The sequence below is a fragment of the Dipodomys merriami genome, unplaced genomic scaffold (genome assembly GCF_024711535.1).
Source record: "Dipodomys merriami isolate MVZ:Mamm:240054 unplaced genomic scaffold, mDipMer1.0.p SCAF_13, whole genome shotgun sequence".
Classification (NCBI taxonomy): domain Eukaryota; kingdom Metazoa; phylum Chordata; class Mammalia; order Rodentia; family Heteromyidae; genus Dipodomys; species Dipodomys merriami.
Genome location: NW_027202604.1, coordinates 18,333,448 through 18,353,891, shown reverse-complemented (window position 1 = coordinate 18,353,891; position 20,444 = coordinate 18,333,448). Strand labels below are relative to the sequence as shown.

The 20,444-nt window shown below is 42.7% G+C and overlaps 1 protein-coding gene across 20 annotated transcripts in view; it reads left to right on the top strand.

Moving 5' to 3' along the window:
- Positions 1 to 20,444, top strand: part of Fhit (fragile histidine triad diadenosine triphosphatase) — a 1,320,449-nt gene that overhangs the window by 1,290,266 nt on the left and 9,739 nt on the right. For all 20 annotated transcript variants that reach the window (XM_070018847.1, XM_070018836.1, XM_070018846.1 and 17 more), the window contains one exon: positions 17,909 to 18,011. In XM_070018847.1, the coding sequence (XP_069874948.1) occupies positions 17,909 to 18,010 (102 nt within the window). In that variant the 3' untranslated portion in view covers position 18,011. The remainder of the gene's footprint in view (positions 1 to 17,908; positions 18,012 to 20,444) is intronic.

Sequence of the window (20,444 nt, the reverse complement as noted above, 5' to 3'; positions counted from 1 at the left end):
GGTGTGGTGCAGAGATTTCTACAGGGTGAGGCCCAGACATCTATCCTACACACAGTGGAAAATGTGCAGGTGTCACTGTTTAAGAAGGGAACTGGCCATGTGGTCTCTCACTGGTAGACCCCCTGAAACTCCTTATTCACTGAAGCCTAGCATCTCTCCCTCCCCTGTGGTTTTTGATTTCTCTCAAGCTTTTCCCTCCCTGATTTGGAGGTCAACTGTCTTGAAGATTTCCCAGCCTCTGAAACAATGCAATTGTCATTATCTGTGGGTCACAAATAAGGGTAGAATGCCAGCAGGCTCTAAGCGGACACAGACATGCCTTTTATTTGCCCTTCTGCTTGTCATCGTGTGGTTTTTCTCTCCAGCTCTCTTGAAAGAGAAAAGCCTGGCACTCCTGGGGATCAGGAACAACGACTGGGTTTACTCAAACTTGGCTTTGCTACTCAGATTCTTCATAACTGTGTTGCATCATAAAGATCTAATTTAATAACTATATGCATAGACTTGGAGATTAATGAGTGCTGCAATGAAACATAAATTGTTCTCTGTTTTTTTGCAGCCTGTACCCTCGGTTCCTGCTTTGATGTTCTATACTTTAGAAAACACAGTCACACCTTTATTGGGGGACTGAGGGTGGGTTGAATTGTGTCACCCTTCTAAACATTTATTCTGGATGATTCGGTTGGGTGAGAAGTACTTAACAAGCATCTCCCGTGTGCCTAGCTCTGGTTTTGAAAGGTCATCGTGAAGGTATTAGATTGAACCATATGGCTTTGATGTTGGAAAGGTCAAAGAAAGATTGATTACCACTAATGGATATGATTCTTGCTCTCATGGAAGGTATAATTTAGGGAGGAAGCTAGACAAATTAGAAGCTACTTACATAAATCCCCTGAAAGAGAACAACCTAGGCAGACCACCTCATCCCCTGATGGGTCATGGGAAGAAATGTATGTCATGAAAGCGGGAACAGCATGTGCAAAGGGCTAGTGGTCAGAAACAAGGCAGGCTATAGGATGAGAAATAAAGCAAAATGCCAAGGGTTGAATGATGAGGATGACATGAGAGTCTGTGCCTACAGTGCCACAAAAGCACATTAAGGGCCAGGAACTCAGATGTAGAGCACGAACTACCAAATGTGAGGAGGCTGAGTTGTATCTTTCCTGGTTTACCACTTAGAATTTGATTTCCATTGTTTAAATAAGAGAGCCCCCCAACACATGTTTCTTCCATTATTCATGTTCCACACCAGAAATTAAATCCAGACCACCATTATTCTACTTAATGGAGACCCCTTTTCAATGGAAAGCACTGCAACAATTTGTGCTGTTGTCTTTTGGTAATGGTCCTGGGGCTTGAACTCAGGGCCTGGGCGCTGTCCCCAAGCTTTGTTTTGTTTAGGGCTAGCACCCTACCACTCAAGCCAAGCGTCATTTTCAACTATTTTGGTAGTTTAGTGGAGATAAGAGTCTTAAAACCTGCCTGGGCTGATTTCGGACCATGATCCTCAGATCTCAACTTCCGGAGTAGCTAGGATTACAGGTGTGAGCCACCAGCACCCTGCTAAACATTGCATCTTTTAATGCCAAAGTTGCAGAAGGTGCAAGCAATTTACTCAGTGGCTCTGAGCCTTATTTCCTTGTCAGTATAGTGGGGATTTTATATGCAAAAGCGTTTTAGTTTGGAGACCTCAATTGAGTCTCCACTACTTAGCTAAGGTTGGCCATCTGACCAGAAGTGAGTATGGAAGTAGATCCCTAGTGTCCCAGTTGCCCTGTATGTCTGAGCTGTAATTCCCTCATCTAAGCATGGAAAAGGCAGTCATCAGTTCAGTATACCGATGAAGATTGAATCAGATCATCTTTCTATCTGGCTGTCAGCATAGTACCAGACAGAAAGCAAGCACTGCATAGAGCTCCATTCATGACAGCAGTGATATAAGAACAACATTATTATGCCATTACTACCGCTAGGCTCTGGTCTTTGAGATCTACTTTTCTAGTTCATAAAGGCCCGTGCATTGGACTAAGGTGTGAGACTGGGTCCTGAATATGATTCCTTCTAATCAGCAAATGGGTTGTCCTTCTACTCAGGACTCAAATAACCATTTGCAACATGAAAGGACAGTTCGTCATCAGTGGGGTTTGCTTTGCCTTCATGATGTCAAAAAATCGGTTTTGTCTGATTTCAAATTTTTAAATTTTGGCATTTGGTAAGAACAGTGTGCTAGCCAATTAGAAACACCAGCAGATTTTGGACTAATAAACTGGCTTCAGTGTAATATATACACACTGGAGTCAATTATCACCAAAAGGAAAAAATGAAAGGAGTAAAATGGCTTGGAAATGGATGACTCTTTTCAACATCTTGTCCATGTTTTCTAAGCAAATAAACAATCAGTGAGCCATTTACTGGCCCAAAGGTAGGCATTAGAAATAGAGTTGCAAAACCTTCCAAATCTAAAAATAGAGAATGAGAAAGGCATGGGGAATTTATATTGCCACTGCAGCCATGTTTGTCACAATCTCAGTGACTGTTACTTCACTTTGGAAATAAGACATAAGAGTAAATTTATGGAGAGGAAAATGTTTGTGGGACTATCTCACAGTTATAAAAAACTCTTAGGGCAGAGCAGATTTAAATTAAGAATAGCATTTTGTAGGAAGTATTATATCCGAAATAAATTGGGGTGTGTGGGAGGTAATTATGCAAAGGGGTACATCAATTTCAGATATCCAGAACCCAATTAAAAGCCTCAACACTTTCGCCTAGCAAACAATTTGATACTATGTTGTAATTTTAAGTGCTGGTGTCTGGAATGGGAGTTGGATTTCCCTCAGGTACAGCCCCAGAATGGTTCCTCCCCTGTTCATCATTCATATGGCCTGAAGATGGGTATTTTTGTTGTCTTTCCTAATCAACTTTTCTTTCATTGTTTAAGTATTATGTGTGCTTGTGAATGTGGTTCTGTAAACCCATCACCCCCAATAAAAGTTATGATTTCAACTCCAATAAAAGTTATGATGTTAACACCCTACATTGAACTAGATGATAGTTCCAGATAGTTCCAGATGATAGTTCTGGGGCACCAGCCCTTTTCCTGGACCCCTTTGCTTCTTTTGATACCATTTTAGGCATTTCTTTGGATTCCAAAAATACATATACTTGTATTTCTTGTATCTCCTGGGCTTGTTTCTGGATTATGGATAATTACAGGCTAATTGGCAGGGAAAGTTCTGTTTCTTTCAAGTATTCAGGCGAAAAGGGAAAAGAACATTTGAATCCTGTGTGACAAAGATCTGCTGTCATGCATGGTAAGCTTAATGTAGTGGCCTCACACAAGGCTTTATGTCTTCATTAAAGAAGGTTTTTAAAGGCAATAGAGAGAGGAGTCTGGGAAAGGTTGGCTCCTAATTTGTTTGCGCAAGTCGTTCACCAGGGGCCAGATTCTTTGAAGGGCAGTGGGACAGCTCCAATGTGAAATGGATGGATTTGTAGATGGCTGGGACAATGTCACTTCCACTAGGTGAGGGCTAGCTTTGGAGGAGGCTGTTCTATAGGACTTGGGGCAGAAGCATGTTCTTGTATAGAGGAAGAATCTGAACCAGAGCAGAAGGGTCATGAATTCCCCTGGAATATAGTTTCTAATGTGCCATTTTTCATCTGCCAGTACGTGGATCCTGTTACCAAGCACCTGGTTCCACGCTCTTTTTTAGCCCTTTTCATTCTTACCAACATATAGTGGGCGTGCAAGAAGAGACTTGCATGGTCAGCTGTATCTTCCCTGCTCCAAGGCAGCCACCACTTATGTAAATAGCTCATCGCTTGTCGCTACCGCCTCGGCCGGTAATGACGACGCGACACCGGACTCTTCTCTCTGCAGTTTATTCAGGACCTTTTAGTAATCTTCTGACCCCAACCCCGGGGAGAATTCCCCACAGCCTTAAATACCCGCTGGGTAGCCAACCCTGATATGCCACGTGGGAACCGCCAATAGGTTCAGGTGCACAGAAGCAAGCCAGATTCTTTGCCTTAGCCATATCAGGAGTTGTTTACCACGAGAGCACTCGCCATCGGGAAGGCGGAGGGCGGAAGCCGGCGCCATCTTCCAGGTGCGGCCTCTCGCAGCTCTCTACAGTTCCCCCTTTTTTGTTTAAAGAACACAGATGAGAACAGAGGTCTGATCCCTGTTGTGCAATTGCAAGGACTGCATACAAGCCTTCTCCCAGAGGGTACCTTCTCTAGGGATGACTCAGCCTGTCCATTGATTCGTTTTTCACAAGGACGGGAAAAGGCGAATCGAACCCGTGTGCAATCAAACATGCTCTCCTCGAGGGCAAAACTCATGCCTCTCGACTGCAGTACTTTGGCTTTGCAATCTGTGCTCATTGTTTTAGGGTGGCAAGCCACGCTTAGGGGGACTGACCTGCTCCAATGACTGTAAAGGCTTGGATAACCATGGCTGCACTGCGACGCTGAGAACCTCTAATTTGGCAAATGCACCACAGACATACCAAGGAGGCTAACACCAGGAGGCCTGTCAGGGCTCCCAAACCCGCCCCCTCCTTGAGATGATTCATAGCAGCGGAGATCCATGAAGATAACCCCTCCGCCAATCCGGCATCCACTCGGGTCGAGTTCACCACGACGATGGCAATCCTGAGCTGTTCCATCAGGCTGTCGAACTCCCCAGTTCAATTACCTAAAAGATAACTAGACAACTGTTTAGACAAATTTGCAGCGTTTTTTAAATAGGTTTTTTCCTGGGCCTGAACTCTGGGCCTGGGCGCTGTCCCTCAGCTCTTCAGCTCAAGGCCAGCGCTCTACCACTTGAGTCACAGCGTCACTTCCGGCTTTTTTCATTTTGCTTATGTGGTGCTGAGGAATCGAACCCAGGGCCTCAGGCATGCAAGGCAAGCACTCTACCACTGAGCCACCTTCCCAGCCCTCATTCTTCTGGGTTAATTGCACCACAGCAGCAGCTAATCCAGCATTAGTTAGTGGTCCGCCCAGCTCTCTGCATACTTTCATCCATGCTTCTAGTCCCCTATTCTTATATGGGGTTATGGCGGCTCTTCATTCCTTAGTGCACTGCTCATAAACAAGCTGTTTAATTAATGGCATGGCTGCGTCTGGGTCACCAAAAATTCTGCCAGCGGCCTCAACCATACGAGCAACAAAGTCCGAAAACGGCTCCATAGAGCCCTGCAGGATTTTGGTGAGATTGCCACTCACCTCGCCTTTATTTGGTAAGGCCTTCCATGCCTTTATGCCAATTTTATTGATTTGTTCATAAACTCGGACCGGGTAGCCTATCTGCTGATTGGCGAATCTCCCCTGTCCAAGCAGCATATCTCTATCCCAAGCTGGGTTTCCCCCAGCCTGATTGGCCGCAGCCTCTTCACTAGCAAATTCAATCAAAAAGGCCTTCCAATCTAAATACTGACCTGGGCTCAAACAAGCTCGTACGAGCCCAATCCAATCACCGGGTGTCATGCAATGTCTGTTTAGGGCCTCCACCTGGGCTACAGTAAAGGAGGCTGTGATTCCGTATGTCCGCACAGACTCAGCTAAAGATTTTATCACCTTAAAATCTAAGGGTTCATGATACCGCTGTCCCTGTGGATACTGAAATATTGGACAGGCTAGATGTAACTCGGTTCTGACCGCTTTCCACACTCCTGGGCTGAAAGAACAGCCGGGGCTGCCACTTCCAGGGTCCTCCGCATAGAGCGGAGGGGCCGAAGGTGTGGGGCGGTGCACGGAGGGCGTGCATTCGTCTTTATCTGGGTCCTCTCTCTCCTTCCATTTCCTCCTCTTTCTTATCTTTGTTTTTTCTATTTGTTCTATGATTGATTGTAATTCCTCTGAGTCTGTAGACTCAGAGGTCTCTAGTTCGGCAAAATCAGGGCATGACCCCCCCCTGCTCTCCTCCTTTTCGCTGTCTGCCCTTTCTGATCTTTCTTCCTGCAGCATTTCTAAGGCGGCCTGACCATTCTCTACCGCCTCACTGCAACGCTGGTCCTCGAGACAGCCTCTTATCAGTTTCCATATTGGTCTCACTCCGCTCTTAAGCGTTCCTTGTTCAGAGGCAAAATCTAGGTCCCTCCCTAGTTTCTCCCAAGAGGCCACCGTGAGGCTTCCAGAGACAGCGAACCATGGGGCAACGGTGTCACATTCATTCAAAAATCTCTCTAAAGTACTCTTTTTTATTTTTAACTTTTTTGAGTGCAGTAGCTCATTGAGAGCCAAAAAAATTGGGTGCGAAAAAGAAGCACCCATGTTTCAAACATTTAAAGCTGGTAAACAAGCTTTTACTTTCACGTTTGGCTACTCTACTGACTAGCCCCGGGTTCTCACTCTCTCTTTATCTACCGAGAAGAGCAAAAATCCCCCCGCTCTTGTGGCGGATTCCCCTTTTACTTGGGAACTTACTCCCCGCTCTTGTGGCGGATTCCCCTTTTACCTGGGGACTTATCCCCGCTCTTGTGGCGGATTCCCCTTTTACCTGGGAACTTACCGGTGCACCACCCTGACCACAGAGAGTTCTGAGTCCTCGTTGGGGTTGTGGCTGAGTCCCCGTACGGGCCACCACGTGTCGCTACCGCCTCGGCCGGTAATGACGACGCGACACCGGACTCTTCTCTCTGCAGTTTATTCAGGACCTTTTAGTAATCTTCTGACCCCAACCCCGGGGAGAATTCCCCACAGCCTTAAATACCCGCTGGGTAGCCAACCCTGATACGCCACGTGGGAACCGCCAATAGGTTCAGGTGCACAGAAGCAAGCCAGATTCTTTGCCTTAGCCATATCAGGAGTTGTTTACCACGAGAGCACTCGCCATCGGGAAGGCGGAGGGCGGAAGCCGGCGCCATCTTCCAGGTGCGGCCTCTCGCAGCTCTCTACAATCGCTCACTTATTTCTCTGTGCAAAGTGCCTTCTATCTGGGCTTGATGTTAAGGCAAATAAGAGGCCCAGGGAGCAATGTCCAGCCAGGCAGTGGCAGTATCCATGTTCAGAGGCGATGCTGAGTCCATCTTTTCTCGGCTGGCCTCTCAACATCATTTCCCTGGTTCTGGGTTTTCCACATCTTTGCTTGATGATCATTCTTATGAGCCTAGCCCAAAGGACAGTGAAAATAAGAGTAATGTGGCAAAATATCATTCATTCCTCTTCTTTTCCAGCATTGTACTATCTTGTGCTAAATGCAGGAGAGATTGTCTCATCTAATTCTCTCTATTTGGGCCTTTCCCTACCTTCTTTTACTCACTTGCCTCTGCTTGGTACATAGACCATGCATTGTTCTTTCCTTCCTTAGAATCTCAGTCCTTCCTGATCTCTCTGTCTCTCTGTCTCTCTCTGTCTCTCTTTCCCTCCTTCTTTCATTCTCTCCCCTCTTCTAAGCAGTCTTGCCAGACCACATGGCCTCACATCATTCCCTCTGTCATTCATTGTCATGGTAGTGGTTGGTTTGATAACATTTTGTCCATTGGTACCCATGGGTTCTACATCCATAAATTGAACCAACCATGGACTAAAAAAAGAAGTGTGGGGGGTGGAATTATCACTGTTTCAAACATATACTGATTTTTGTGTTGTTGTTTCCTAAATACTTCAGTATAACAACCCTTTCTGTGTTTTGTTGCATTTGTTTCCACAAGTAATCTAGAATCTGGAATCCAACCCCCTTGAGTACTGTATTTCCTAATTACCTCCTTTAAGCCCTCAAGGGCAGTACATGTTAGTCAGCTTGCTTACTGTTACACAATGAGTATGACATGCTTGGGAATCCAGATTGTGAAAAGCCCCTATCTGGGTGACCTTTTCCAACTGAGATATATATATATACATATACCCAGTTGCTGCAACCTAGAATACACAGTTAGGAGGGAATCAGCAGCTACTTGTATATGTATGCCTTAGTGTGCACTTGCCCCATTCTCAGTTGTACATTTGCTAAACTTCCTGTAGGGAAGACATTCTAGGCTTTTAGGATAGAGAGTTACCTTGCTTAGAGTGTGCTTCCCCAAACTCTGAAAGGTGCTTTTGAAGAAAGAAGCCATAGGTAACAGAAGTGAATATGAAACAGAATGTTCAGGAGCATCAAAGGAAAGCAGCAGTTGGCTGTTGCCTCTTCCCATTCCTTGTTCTAAGTGCTGTAGGTTGACATCAGTCTGGTATTAAAGAGAACACTCTTGCTCAAACACCAATATCCAAAACACAGGGGGGAAAGGCTTACAGAACATGACTAGCCAAGGAAATTGCTTTTTGAGTAAACGCTTCCTTCTCAAAACTTGGCTCCATCACAAACTTTACTTTCAGAAGGAGTTTCATTTCACTTCTCAGTGAGCACGTACTTAGAAAAAGAGGCCTGGGGAAATCCTGCTGGTAGAAATCTCTGAGTACCAATGCTTCACCAGCTTCCTACCCACAGAAAAACCAGTAGAGCTTAAGATATGATGGAGCCTGGGGTGAGGTGTGGTTGATTAGTGATTATTTACTGAGCACAGCCCTGTGATGTGGTTTTCCCTTCAGCTGAGATGCCATAACTGGGTGCTGGGGGTTGATTCCAATTTATAATTCTCTTAGGTTTTCTTTGCTGCTTTACCATTCATGTTTTCAAAAATGTGAACCCACAGAAGGTTTTGAGAGGCAATGCCAAAGTATTTGAAGAGCCCGCAACCTATAGGTTTAATAGAAACCAACACATTTTATATTAGCTATGTGATATTCATGGGATGATTTTTGTTCCTGGCAGGCCTGGGTGTTTTATTGGGTAAAGGGGAAATGAAGAGCTTGTGAGGCAGGTGTATTAGAAGGAAGATACAATGGAGCAGCACAGTTGACAAATGTTTCTTTACAACCTAGTAGTGTCAGACACAGCAAGCAAAAACAGATGGTACTGTGTGTTGGTTATTTCTCCCATATATATGGGAGCTAGATAGGAAAGTCTGTTTGTTTTTTTTATAGTAGATATTGTAGAGAGTATATTATTATTAATTATTATTATTTGAAGAGCAACACACTGTTGGGTGAAGGGAAGTGATTCTTCTACCACACTCAGGCTCTTCTGATAATAGAATTTTCATCTGAAATACCAGAGCCATCACCTCCCCCTTCCACTACCTTTGGCTAAGCAGCAACGTGTAGCAACGGGCTGTTCCATGACTAGGACAAGTGTGTGGCTTGCTCTATGTATGCTAATGAATCTCAAATGGAGCAAGCTCCATATCAACCCCTATAGCTCACACATAGAGTTCTGTTCCTTGCCTGCCCTGATAACCTGTTGTAAGAAAGTTCTAGATCGTGGTTATCTAGAAGGCAGCATGGAAGTCCAAAAAGCTTATGTCTTGAGTCCTTTTTTTCCCTTAGGATTAGCCCCATGGATTGCTTCCCTAATTGGCAATGACTCCTTTGATGTTTTCATTGTCCTCTATACTCAGGATCAGGAAGCATATTTTCTCTTGTCTAGGTTGTAATAAACTTTCTTTCTTCTTGTGGGGGGTGGGGGTGGGTGGGAGGGGTGGTCATGGGGCTTGAACTCAGAACCCAAGTGCTGTCCTTGAGCTCATAAGTTCAAGCTAGTGCCTTACCACTTTGAGCCACAGCACCTCTTTCCTGCTCAGGCTGGCATTGAACCACCATCCTTGGATCTCAGCATCCTGAGTTGCTAGGATTACAGGAGTGAGCCACCAGCCTGTGGCTTATATAATAAGGTTTTGATGGAAAAACTGCAAAGGCTAGGTAGCTAAAGCAATATAATTGTTTTGTTTATTTTTCAATGGCAGGGATGTACCTACCTCATTTTGTCCAGGTTCTATGGGGCACAAGCAACGCTCTGAGACCACTCCTAGTTAGTTTGTGATGCAGGCACAGTGTCATTTGCTGCTTTGGAAATTGGCTTGACAAGGTGATACTTTCATTTGTAATTGGATAAGCAATTGGGTTCCGTTATAGCACAGTGGTTTGGCATAATTATTTTCCGGCGCTGCGATTTTCTCGTTGATAAATACTTTGGGGGGTTACAAATTCTTCAACATCAACACTCTGTGCTCCTTGAAAACGGGATGCCACTAATTAATATAAGAGCTGATTTCAGCATTGGCGCGAGCCACGGTGGCATCACTGAAAAAAATCTTGCTTTAATGCAAGCAAGTTCTGCTTAAGTCAGAACTTTGGCAACTGATCAAATGACAAGGATCTGTCGATTACTTGGATCTCCCTCCATAATCAGGTCACTCACTAGGACTTGGACCCTTGACTGTGAACAAGAGACCAGAGGCAATATCTTTGTGCCAAGGATGTTCAGTCCACATCCTTCCTATCAAGAAGGGAGGCTAAAGCAGCAGGATCACTAAGTTGAGGCCCCATCCTGAGCTTTATAGTGAGACCAGATCTGCCAATACCAAAAACGAACCAGAGATGATACAGTAGGCCCCAAGAGAGTTCAAAGTGCATGTGTCTGCTCAGTGTCCAGCAGGACAGATCTCCCACTTAGGAAACCCACTACCCACAAAGTGACCACTCCGTTTCAGCTGTCTTGACAACACTGTTCCATAGATTTTCGATGCCTGGAAGGCCATGTCAGGAATGGGCACAAGGTATAGAATTGGCTCCTATGTCCTATGCTTGCTAGCGCTGTTGTTTCCTTTCCTCAGAATCTCATCTTTTAAATCAATTGCAAATCTCTGCTTTCTTAAAGTCCAGCTGAGATCCTCCCACCAGTAAGAATTATTTCCCTTGTCCTCTGAGAATGCTCCAGTGGGACATTAAATCTAGTACTCTCACCCTCTGACTCATACTAAATTATGTATCTATGAATCTGCCTACTTTATTGAGTGGTACATCTCCCAGAGACAAAGATTTCTAGCTTATTTCTCAAGATGTATTGCATAAGACCTAGGACGGAGTCTAGCATACATCTTGTGCTTGACTTGTGTGTGTGCGTGCAGGTTGAGTTGAAAGTAACCTAGAATTGGATCTTGAACCAAGTAAAAGATTTGCCTCCCTACTCAGTGTCAGTATTTTCCTTTGACGAATACATTCACAGAAACTTCTAGACTGATAGTCCTAAACAAAATGGTTTATGTAAGCTCTCTCTATATTGTCTTATAAAACTGACAACAATAAAATATATTCTTTTATAACATGGGAGTTGATGTTCAGCCACTTGTGTTTGTTTTTTCTTTATTTTTTTTTTTAAAGAAGAGCAGTAAATTGGTTTTTCCTCTTTGCAGGCAGTTTGGCATTTACTACAGGTTCCAGTTCTGAAAAACATTTAAATTACCGTGAATCATTTTTCCAACTGTATTCCATTACAAAGCAATAAAACACATCAATAGCCAAGGCAGCTTGAGCATTTCATCAGGGAATTAATCATGACCCCGTCTACCTTGTGATCACACACTGGGTGCACAGGAGGGAGCGTGGTGTCAAAGTCCGCACAAATCAGGAGTTCCATCAGAAATCCTGTTAACACGATTTTCCCCGAGAAATCATTTCAGGGAGATAAAGTGGGATGTCTACAGATCCATTTTTTAAGATCTCCTTTCAAACGTAGCGAAATATAGAATTCACTTGGATGAGCCATCACAGAATTTGGTTCAAGTTTTCAAAAACTTTGTCAGTCTGCCACAAGATTTTCTACAAAGAACAAAGAAGCATCTGTTCATATATAGTTCATGGTTTTTGTGGCATCAGAGGGAAAGGAGTAAGGTTCTTTTCAGCCTTGGTGCTGACCATTGACGAGCTGATTAAACTGAACTTGGATGACAATACAGGGAAAGGGGATGGTGGACCACGGTATATTAGATTCCAGACACAGTAAGTTGGAAGACCCACTGTGATTTTATAGACTACTAAGAATGTAAAACCTTACCAATAAGATGATGACAGGGCAGGTTTTGATTGTTAAAAAGTGAAAAAGTATGCATCCTGGAACTGTCCAACTATGAAGTAAAAATAACATTTGTGAGTCATACTGAATTCCCTATAATAATGATTAATAATAGTAATAATAATTATAGACATAAAGGACACCACCATGCTAGCCTTGAATGTGATCTTTGGTGGGACCATCCCCTTTGGTTTTCAGGGTTCACAGTTAAATGGGTTTGGCAATAATCTCGTTATTGAGTACTACTTAGGGCACCTTTATGAAGGAACTCCTAGGTTGACCTATTCCTAGGTTGAAATACAATGAAATATGATTTCTGATAAATATTATTTTAGTATAAATATGGCCTTAATCATGTACAAGGTATTATTATACCAAAGAAATCAACAATGTTTCTCATCTAATTTTTGAAGTCTGGCAACCAGGTTCCCAGGGTCATTTTGATTGCCTTTGTCCTTTATCATAGGCTTTTACTATAGGACTTTCACTTTTTACCTATGAGAAGACTGTATTAATCCTATAGTTTACAGTCACCTTGGGACCTAGGAATTCTTGAGATTGTTCTAATGATGAAGGACTTAAATTGCATTCTTCACTGTGGAAATGTAGGTCATACATATAGATCTAAACTATGATCATAACTTCCAATGTCTATCACTAGTACAAGACTGAATTGTGATCATAGAAGGTCACTGGGGAATGATGAAGAGAGTCAGGGTTCTTTTCCAGGTTGTTGTATATACATCACCTTCTTTGAGGACCCTTCTCTGCTGATACTTCTTAGTGAACATCTTGAACTTAACACTCTTTCTGTGCCAAATCAAGATGATGCTTTAGGTGAGCAAGCTTTCCATTTGATAACCGTATCTTTCTCCACTCTGGGAACACTGCAAAGATTCTTAAACTTTACTTTTTCCTTAAATAATACAATAGAATACCTTTTTAAATACATGTTTTGTATTGTTACTGAAAAGGTCGTGTACAGAGGGATTTCAGTTCTGGAAGTCAGGTAAAGAGTACCTTTCTTTTTGGATAATGTCGCCCCTTCCCTCACGCTCTCCATTTTCACTTCCCATCCCCATCCACAAGTTGTCTAGTTTGTTTTCCATCATGTCTAATGAGTACTACTCTTGCATTTGTTTACCCTTTGCGGCTCCATATCTGTGGCCCCTTTACAATCCCAAATGAACAAACAAAGCAAAAGAAAACAAAAACAATGACAACAAAGAAAAAAAATCCAACCTCTTGTTTCCATTTCCTGGAGTTCATTTTGATAAATATTATTTCATATGATCAGAAGCACAGAGTTATTGTGCCTTTGTGTTCCTCCAAGAGTACCCCTCTGGTTTCACTGTGTGTGAATGCCCAGAGTCCTTTATAATTTATCATGTCCCCGTGTATTTTTTTAATAAGTTTTTTATTGTAAAAATACTTACAGAGGGGTTACAGTTACATGAGCAAGGTAATGAGTACATTTCTTATCAAGCATTGTTGCCTCCTCCTTTGTTTGTCTCCTACCATCCCTTCTCTCCCACCTCCTCAACTACACTCCCCACCCTCCCCACTCCAGCCTAAATTGCGAAGTTCCTTTTTCAACATAGCATCTTGTACATCTCATTGTTGCAATGGGTCCACCTGTATCCTTATTTAAACAATTTGTTTTTTCCCTTCCCTTCCCCAAATTATACCAACATCAAATACAGTGAAAGCAGGGGTTATACTGTGGGGGAGGAACATACAAAGCAACAAAAAAAATCATATGGTATATTATAAATATGTTAGAAACAAGAGCAAGAAAGAAGAAACCATTTGTGTCCCTTCTTGGGGTTCATTTCACTTAACATCATTTTATTTGACCTTTTCTGCTTGTCCCAGACATATACTATTTATTGCAAATAAAGGAAACCATAGGACCTATGTTTCTTTGGGCCTGGCTTACTTCACTTAATATAATTTTTTCCAAGTCTTTCCATTTCCTAACAAATGGGGCAATGTCATTCGTTCTGATAGAGGCATAGAATTCCATTGTGTACATATACCACATTTTCTTGATCCATTCATCTACTGAGGGGCATCTGGGTTGGTTCCATATCTTAGCTATGGTGAATAATGCTGTGATAAACATAGTTGTGCTGGTAGCTTTAGTGTGGTCTTGTTTGTAAACATTTGGGTAAATGCCCAAAAGTGGGATTGCTGGGTCATAGGAGAGTTCTATGTGAAGTCTTTTGAGGAACCTCCATACTGCTTTCCAAAGTGGATGAAGAAGTTTACACTCTCATCAACAATGCAGTAAGGTTCCCTCCTGTCCACATCCCCTCCAGCATCTTGTCATTAGAGTTCTTGATTATAGCCAATCTAACTGGGATGAGGTGGAATCTCAATGTTGTTTTGATTTGCATTTCTTTTATGGCTAGAGAGGTTGAGCATTTCTTCATGTGTCTATTCTCTTCAGAGAAGTTTCTCTGTAAGTCTTTAGCCAACTTATCAGACAGTTGTTTCTTTGAGGATTTGTTGTTGGGGATTTAATTTTTTGAGTTCCAGGCATATTTTAGATATGAGGCTCTTGTCTGTTGTATGGCTAGTAAAGATCTTCTCCCAATCAGTGGGCTTCCTCTTGATCTTGCTAACTATGTCCTTTGCCATGCAGAAGCTCCGCAGTTTCATGCAATCCCATTTGTCCAACCTTTCTTTGATTTGTTGTGTTTCTGGGTCTCTATTAAGAAAATTTCGGCTTGTGCCAAGGAGACCTAGGGTTTCTCCTATTCCATCCTGTAATGTTTTCAGCATGTCCCCATGTATTTTAGATCTGCTTCCACCCATGAGAAAAAACATGTGCTGTTTGTCTCTCTGAGCCCTCACTTAATATGATTTGTTCTTGGTCCATCCATTTCTCTGCCAATGACATATTATTCTTTCTAACAGATAAGTAAAATCCCATTTTTAGTCCTCTCATCTATTGTAGGGCATCTAGGCTGTTTCCATAACTTGGTTATTGTGAATAGTGCCACAATGGGCACTGATATGAAACTATCTTATGGTATAGAATGCCTATTTTAATTGCATTAAAATATGAGGTGTCATAAGTGATGTAGGTTAATGTATTCTATGTATTTCATGTTATTTATCCTATGGAAGGGACTTGAGCTTTTGTGGATCTGGGTATTCTAAGGGGAGGTACTGGACTCCATCCCTCATGGATCCAGTGACAATTATCCCCTCCACCCCCTCACAGTAATGTTTTTGACTAGTAGTGAATGTATCTTGGAAAGCCCCTAACACAGTTTTCTTTAAAAATCCCCAAAGATACAAGCTTTCATCTGCACCTTTTAGAAAAAGGAAAAACTCCCAAGTTTTAAGAATTCGTGCATAAACAGAGCTTTGCAAATATGATGAGTGTGTTATATTTATTTGCTAGTTCCCACACGCAACTTGTAAGTGATTGCCCAATGTGGCCATCTGTAAGGCATATGACCACCACAGATGGTCATCTAATAACAGGAAGGCACTCACGGTCCCAGGCTGTATGTTATATGGATTTGTCTGGTGGTCTCTGTGTCGACAAGGCCCCCCTAATGCTCAATGTCTGTGCCTTCCCAGAGCCGTTCCTCCAGTGGCAAAGACCATATTTCCTGGACTTTGCCTTGTTCCTTGTCATCTCCTTGAATTGTTACAAGATGGATTTATAGGAGGCCTAAAGGTAGTAGCAAAATGAAAATTAGTTCTTGAGTAGAATAGCAATCCCAATTGACTTGCCTGTAGCCATGGCGTCACGTCTGCCTCTGCGAGCAAGGAAATGACTTCTTAATGTGGTTTTCTTCCACTAAGGAGAATTAAATCTGTGTGGCAAAATGTAAAACCAGGGTGCTGGCAGCCAGATTCTGAGAGGAAGATCCATGACCCTCATAAACATATTTGTGGCCCAGTTATATGCTAATGAATCTCATTTAGACTCTGACTTACTTGGAGTGGAAAAATAGCTCAGCCAGAGAGTGAGGCTCTCTTGCCCTCACTGCTTTACCTCTGTGTTAAAGTTTGGTTGGAAATCAATGAGGAAATGTCCCCATTTTCACAAGTTTCCAGGGTGGGGGTCTCTGGGTTACATGTAGAATTTGGGGGGGTGCTGAGATAATGAACTGTGATAGTATTAGTATTATTATTATTATTATTATTATTTTAAGTAGTTATACAAAGCAGTTGCCATTGAACAAAGCACTTTGTGAGCACAATATATCTTTACTGACTGGGAAGGGTTATTTTCAAAGGATACAACTTCTGGATGAATGGATGTGGCAAATTGAGACAGTAGTAGTAGAACTATATTACGTTATGTTGGTTTTATCATGTGGATCTATATAAAGAAAGTAGGTAGAACCTTCTGAATAGATAAGGCAAAAGCTGCGGGGTACAACACTAACCCTGCCATTACCTAGTTGAGTGATCTTTCACAGGAGAATGAAGTTCTTCCTTGGCAAAGGAAATTTGATGGTATTGGCCTTCTGAGAGAAACTGACCCTCACATCCTAAAAGCGAGCCACCATTGGTAGACCTAGGTCATTTATCTCCATAGATTTAACACAAATACTGCATTTTGCATGCACTGAGCACAGCAATACCACATGTAGAGCCACACAGACAAGTCTTCATCATGACACTGAATTGCAATAGGAGATTGGTAGTGAAGGGAAAACAGAGCTTTTCTTAAAGAGAAGAGAGAGAGCTCGGAAATGATAGTGTCTGCGAAAGAACAGAAATTTTCTCCATTCTATATTTAAATGTGAATCATTAGCAAGTATTTTGTTGGTGGAGGTGGTGGTTGTGGGGCTTGAACTCAGGGCCTGGGTGCTGTCCCTGAGTTCTTTTTGCTCAAGGCTAGTGCTCTGCCACTTGAGATTATAGTGTCATTTTCACTTTTTTGGTGTTTACTTGTAGATAACCCCTGTTTTCACTGTATTTGATGTTGGTATAATTTGTTGAGGGGAAGGGAAAAGCAAATTGTTTAAATAGGGATACAGGTGGACCCATTGCAACAATGAAATGTACAAGATGTTATGTGGAAAAACGAACTTTACAACTTTGGCAGGGGGGTGGGAGTGTGAGGGAGAGGATGGGGGGAGTGTGGGGGTGAGGGTGAGGGGCAGGGGGGAGGGAGGAAATGGGAGGGCAGGGATGGTGGTAAGGGGAAACAAAGGAGGAGGCAACAATGCTTGATAAGAAATGTACTCATTACCTTGCTCATGTAATTGTAACCCCTCTGTACGGTATTTTCACACACAACAAAACTTATTAATAATAAAAAAAAGAAAAAAAAGAGTCTCATGGACTTTCCTTTTTGGACTGGCTCTGTCCCCTCAGTAGCTAGAATTACAGGTGTGAGCCACCAGCACCCAGCATAAACAGGAGTTTTAAATACATACAGATGGGGTCTAAGGAGGCATTCATGTAACTAGGGCCACTTGTTAATTTTTAAAGTAGTGTTCTTATTTTAATATCATTTACTCATTGCCTAGGAACAGCTTCTATGAAGGGAAATACCTGTATTGGGTGATGAATTTGCTTGGGTTACTTTGGCACATTCATACCTATGCAGACCCAGGAAGCAAACAAACCAAGATGCCTGCTAAGCAGGAGGACAGTGTGGGAATTCTGGTGCATGGCATAACACTTATCCAGTAACAGCCCCTATTCCACCTTGAAAAAAGGCTACATGTAGCCTAATGTGGTTATTTTATTCAAGAAAGTGGAAATGATAATTCTTAGGAGGAACTGCATTAAAATATGGGGAAATCATGTAATTGAGACCACCCCTCCCCTTTACACACACACACACACACACACACACACACACACACACACACACACACACACACACACACACACACACACACACACACACACACACACCTGTTAGCCTGTCATCTGCAAATTATAATTCAGGTTTTTCCCTTCCCCAGCATTTGCTCCAGGGTATTTCCAGGACTTCTTGGTAAGCCTATTACATGTTTTTCTCCACAGCTCCAGAAACACGACAAAGAGGATGAGGATTCCCCCGCCTCTTGGAGATCAGAGGAGGAGATGGCGGCGGAAGCTGCAGCCCTGCGGGTGTACTTCCAGTGAGGTGGGTAAGGATTTGTATTTCTCCCTCCCCCAGATCTACCAAAGAGACTGAGGAAAGGGGCTCCCTCAGGCAATGGGGAGACAGAAAAGTAGCATCACCGGTATTGTGGAATAGGCTGGAGCAGGAATTAGGAAATGTCTCAGGCTCTGAGATGCCATTGTGAAACCGATGATGGCCCACTCCCTGGGCCAAGTGATTAAGATAATGGCCTTGTATCCTTCTGCAGCCCTCTCCCCATATTCAGGTGAAACTGGGAAAGACAAAAAAGGATCAGTGGTGTAGACCTTTGTGTAGTGTTCAAAGATTTGAGGAGGGCCTCAAATCTTTCATGACAGTAAGTAATCCCCCTATAGTGGGTAAGCCTCCAAGCTCCAACCATTCCCACTCCATTTGAGGTGAATTTGGCTTTGCCAAGAAGTCACGCTTTCCTATCTATCTTGCTATGCTTCCTGGTTCTTTTCCTGCATCTGGGCCAGTGTCCTAATGGTTGACCAGGTGCTTAAGAATGGAGGAATGTGTGGAACACACCAATCAGCAGTAGACACATCTTATCTGAGTGGCTGCGAAGGACACATGAGTTGGAGTGGACCAAAGCCTTGTACTCATCTTTCTCTCCCTCTGCACTCACACCTATTGTCATTCTGGTTTCTATACTTCCTTCTCCACCTGTTCCCTCAGCCCTGCCTTGCCTCTCTCCTGCAGGGCAGCTCCGATAGCCATAAAGTCAACAGTTACTAATGCAAAACATTGTTTTCAAGGTCAAAACCCTCTGAGGCTGTGTACTGCCATTGGGGTCCTGCCCAGTCTCTTTGATCCTGTGGCAGGCTCTACAATCCTTTTTGCCCTAGCATTTTTGTATGTCACTTTTTCTCTACAGTTTGTGTTTCTGTTTTACTCTGGCTGCTTTAAAGCTCAGGCTACTGGAAATGGTCTTTGCATTCATGATGTTTCATTGTAGGTTTACGGCTACAGGAGGAAGACAGCTACAGTCAATCTTCTTTTCAAAATGGATCTATAAACTGAATATTTATCCAGTGTAGTAGTGTTCCTAACGAGGATCGCCTTCTAATATTGGAACATACTTGGACTGAAAACTTGAGTGTACCTTATGTGAAATCCAAAATAAAGTGGATTTCCATGGATTTTAATATACTTCTTTAGGAACTGATGATGGTTCTAAATAGAATGTGTTCTTCATATGTAGTATATATATGCATTTATTTTATTTATAACAATGCTGTTAGAAATCATTTTTCATATGGATATGTATAGATGCAGTATTTTATGATATTGCTAAAGTAGAAATAGTTATTCATATGGAAAATCTTTAAATGTATGTATAAGTTGCTGAAACAGATCAGAAACAAATATAAAATAAAAGTAGTGAACAAATATTGGTAGCAAATGAATCCTCTAAAACTGGATCATCGCTGGAGTGGCCCTGGTTTTTAGGTAGAAAACATATTCCTTGTGCCATTACATTCCCTCAGCTGTAGTCTGAAAGTAATCAGTGGAAACTTTCAGAAATAATCCCTAAGCTGAAAATGGCAGGTCCATCTCCCTCCAGAACATAAAGTATCTCTTGGTCCCTGTCTTGGTTATGAGATGGAGTAGTAGTGTCATGTCTAGATCACTGTAGTTCATCATGACCCCAGTGGCCAAGAGTAGTGATGTTGGCCATTCCATCCTGTCAGAGGGGTGTTACAGAGTTCTGCCTTGAAGTTTCCCCTTGCATGATCACAAGGAGAAAGGTAGGTACAGTGCAACAGGGCATTTTGAGAGGACACCTGATCATGTGACAGCAAGTATTGCATTATATTGAAATTATCATTCTGTTTTACATGATATATTCCTTTCTGTCCCTTACTTATCAGTAGACATTGTGGAAAATAACATAAGCTCATAGAATGCCCAGGGTTCTCACTATTTGCAGTTGCCTGAAGTCACTGGTGTTCTTAGAAGGGAGCTCTTGCCAAGTGAAGGGGGAAGTACTTGGTTCTGTTTTCAGTTTACACTGGAAATCTGTACTGAGTGGTTTAAAATATGTGTTCAATGCCAGGCACCCATGGCTCATGCTTGTCATTGTAGCTACTAAGGAGGGTGACATCTGAGGATGGCAGTTCAAAACCAACCTGGGCAGAAAAGTCTGTGAGGCTCTCATCTCCAATAAACTACTCAGAAAAGGCTAGAAGTGGCACTGTTGCTCAAGTGGTAGGACAGCCGCTTTGAGTAGAAGCTCAAGGACAGTGCCCAGGCCCTGAGTTCAAGTCCCAGGATTGGCAAAAAAATGCTTTTCTCTCTCCATTGTCCTTTTAAAGTAATTACTTTAAGACCTAGAATGCCTACCTCTAGCTACACATGGTTCCTGAGGATTGTGGGTCAGGCACTTGCATTTAGAGGCTCATTTCTTTCTTTGTCACCTGTGTGTCCTCT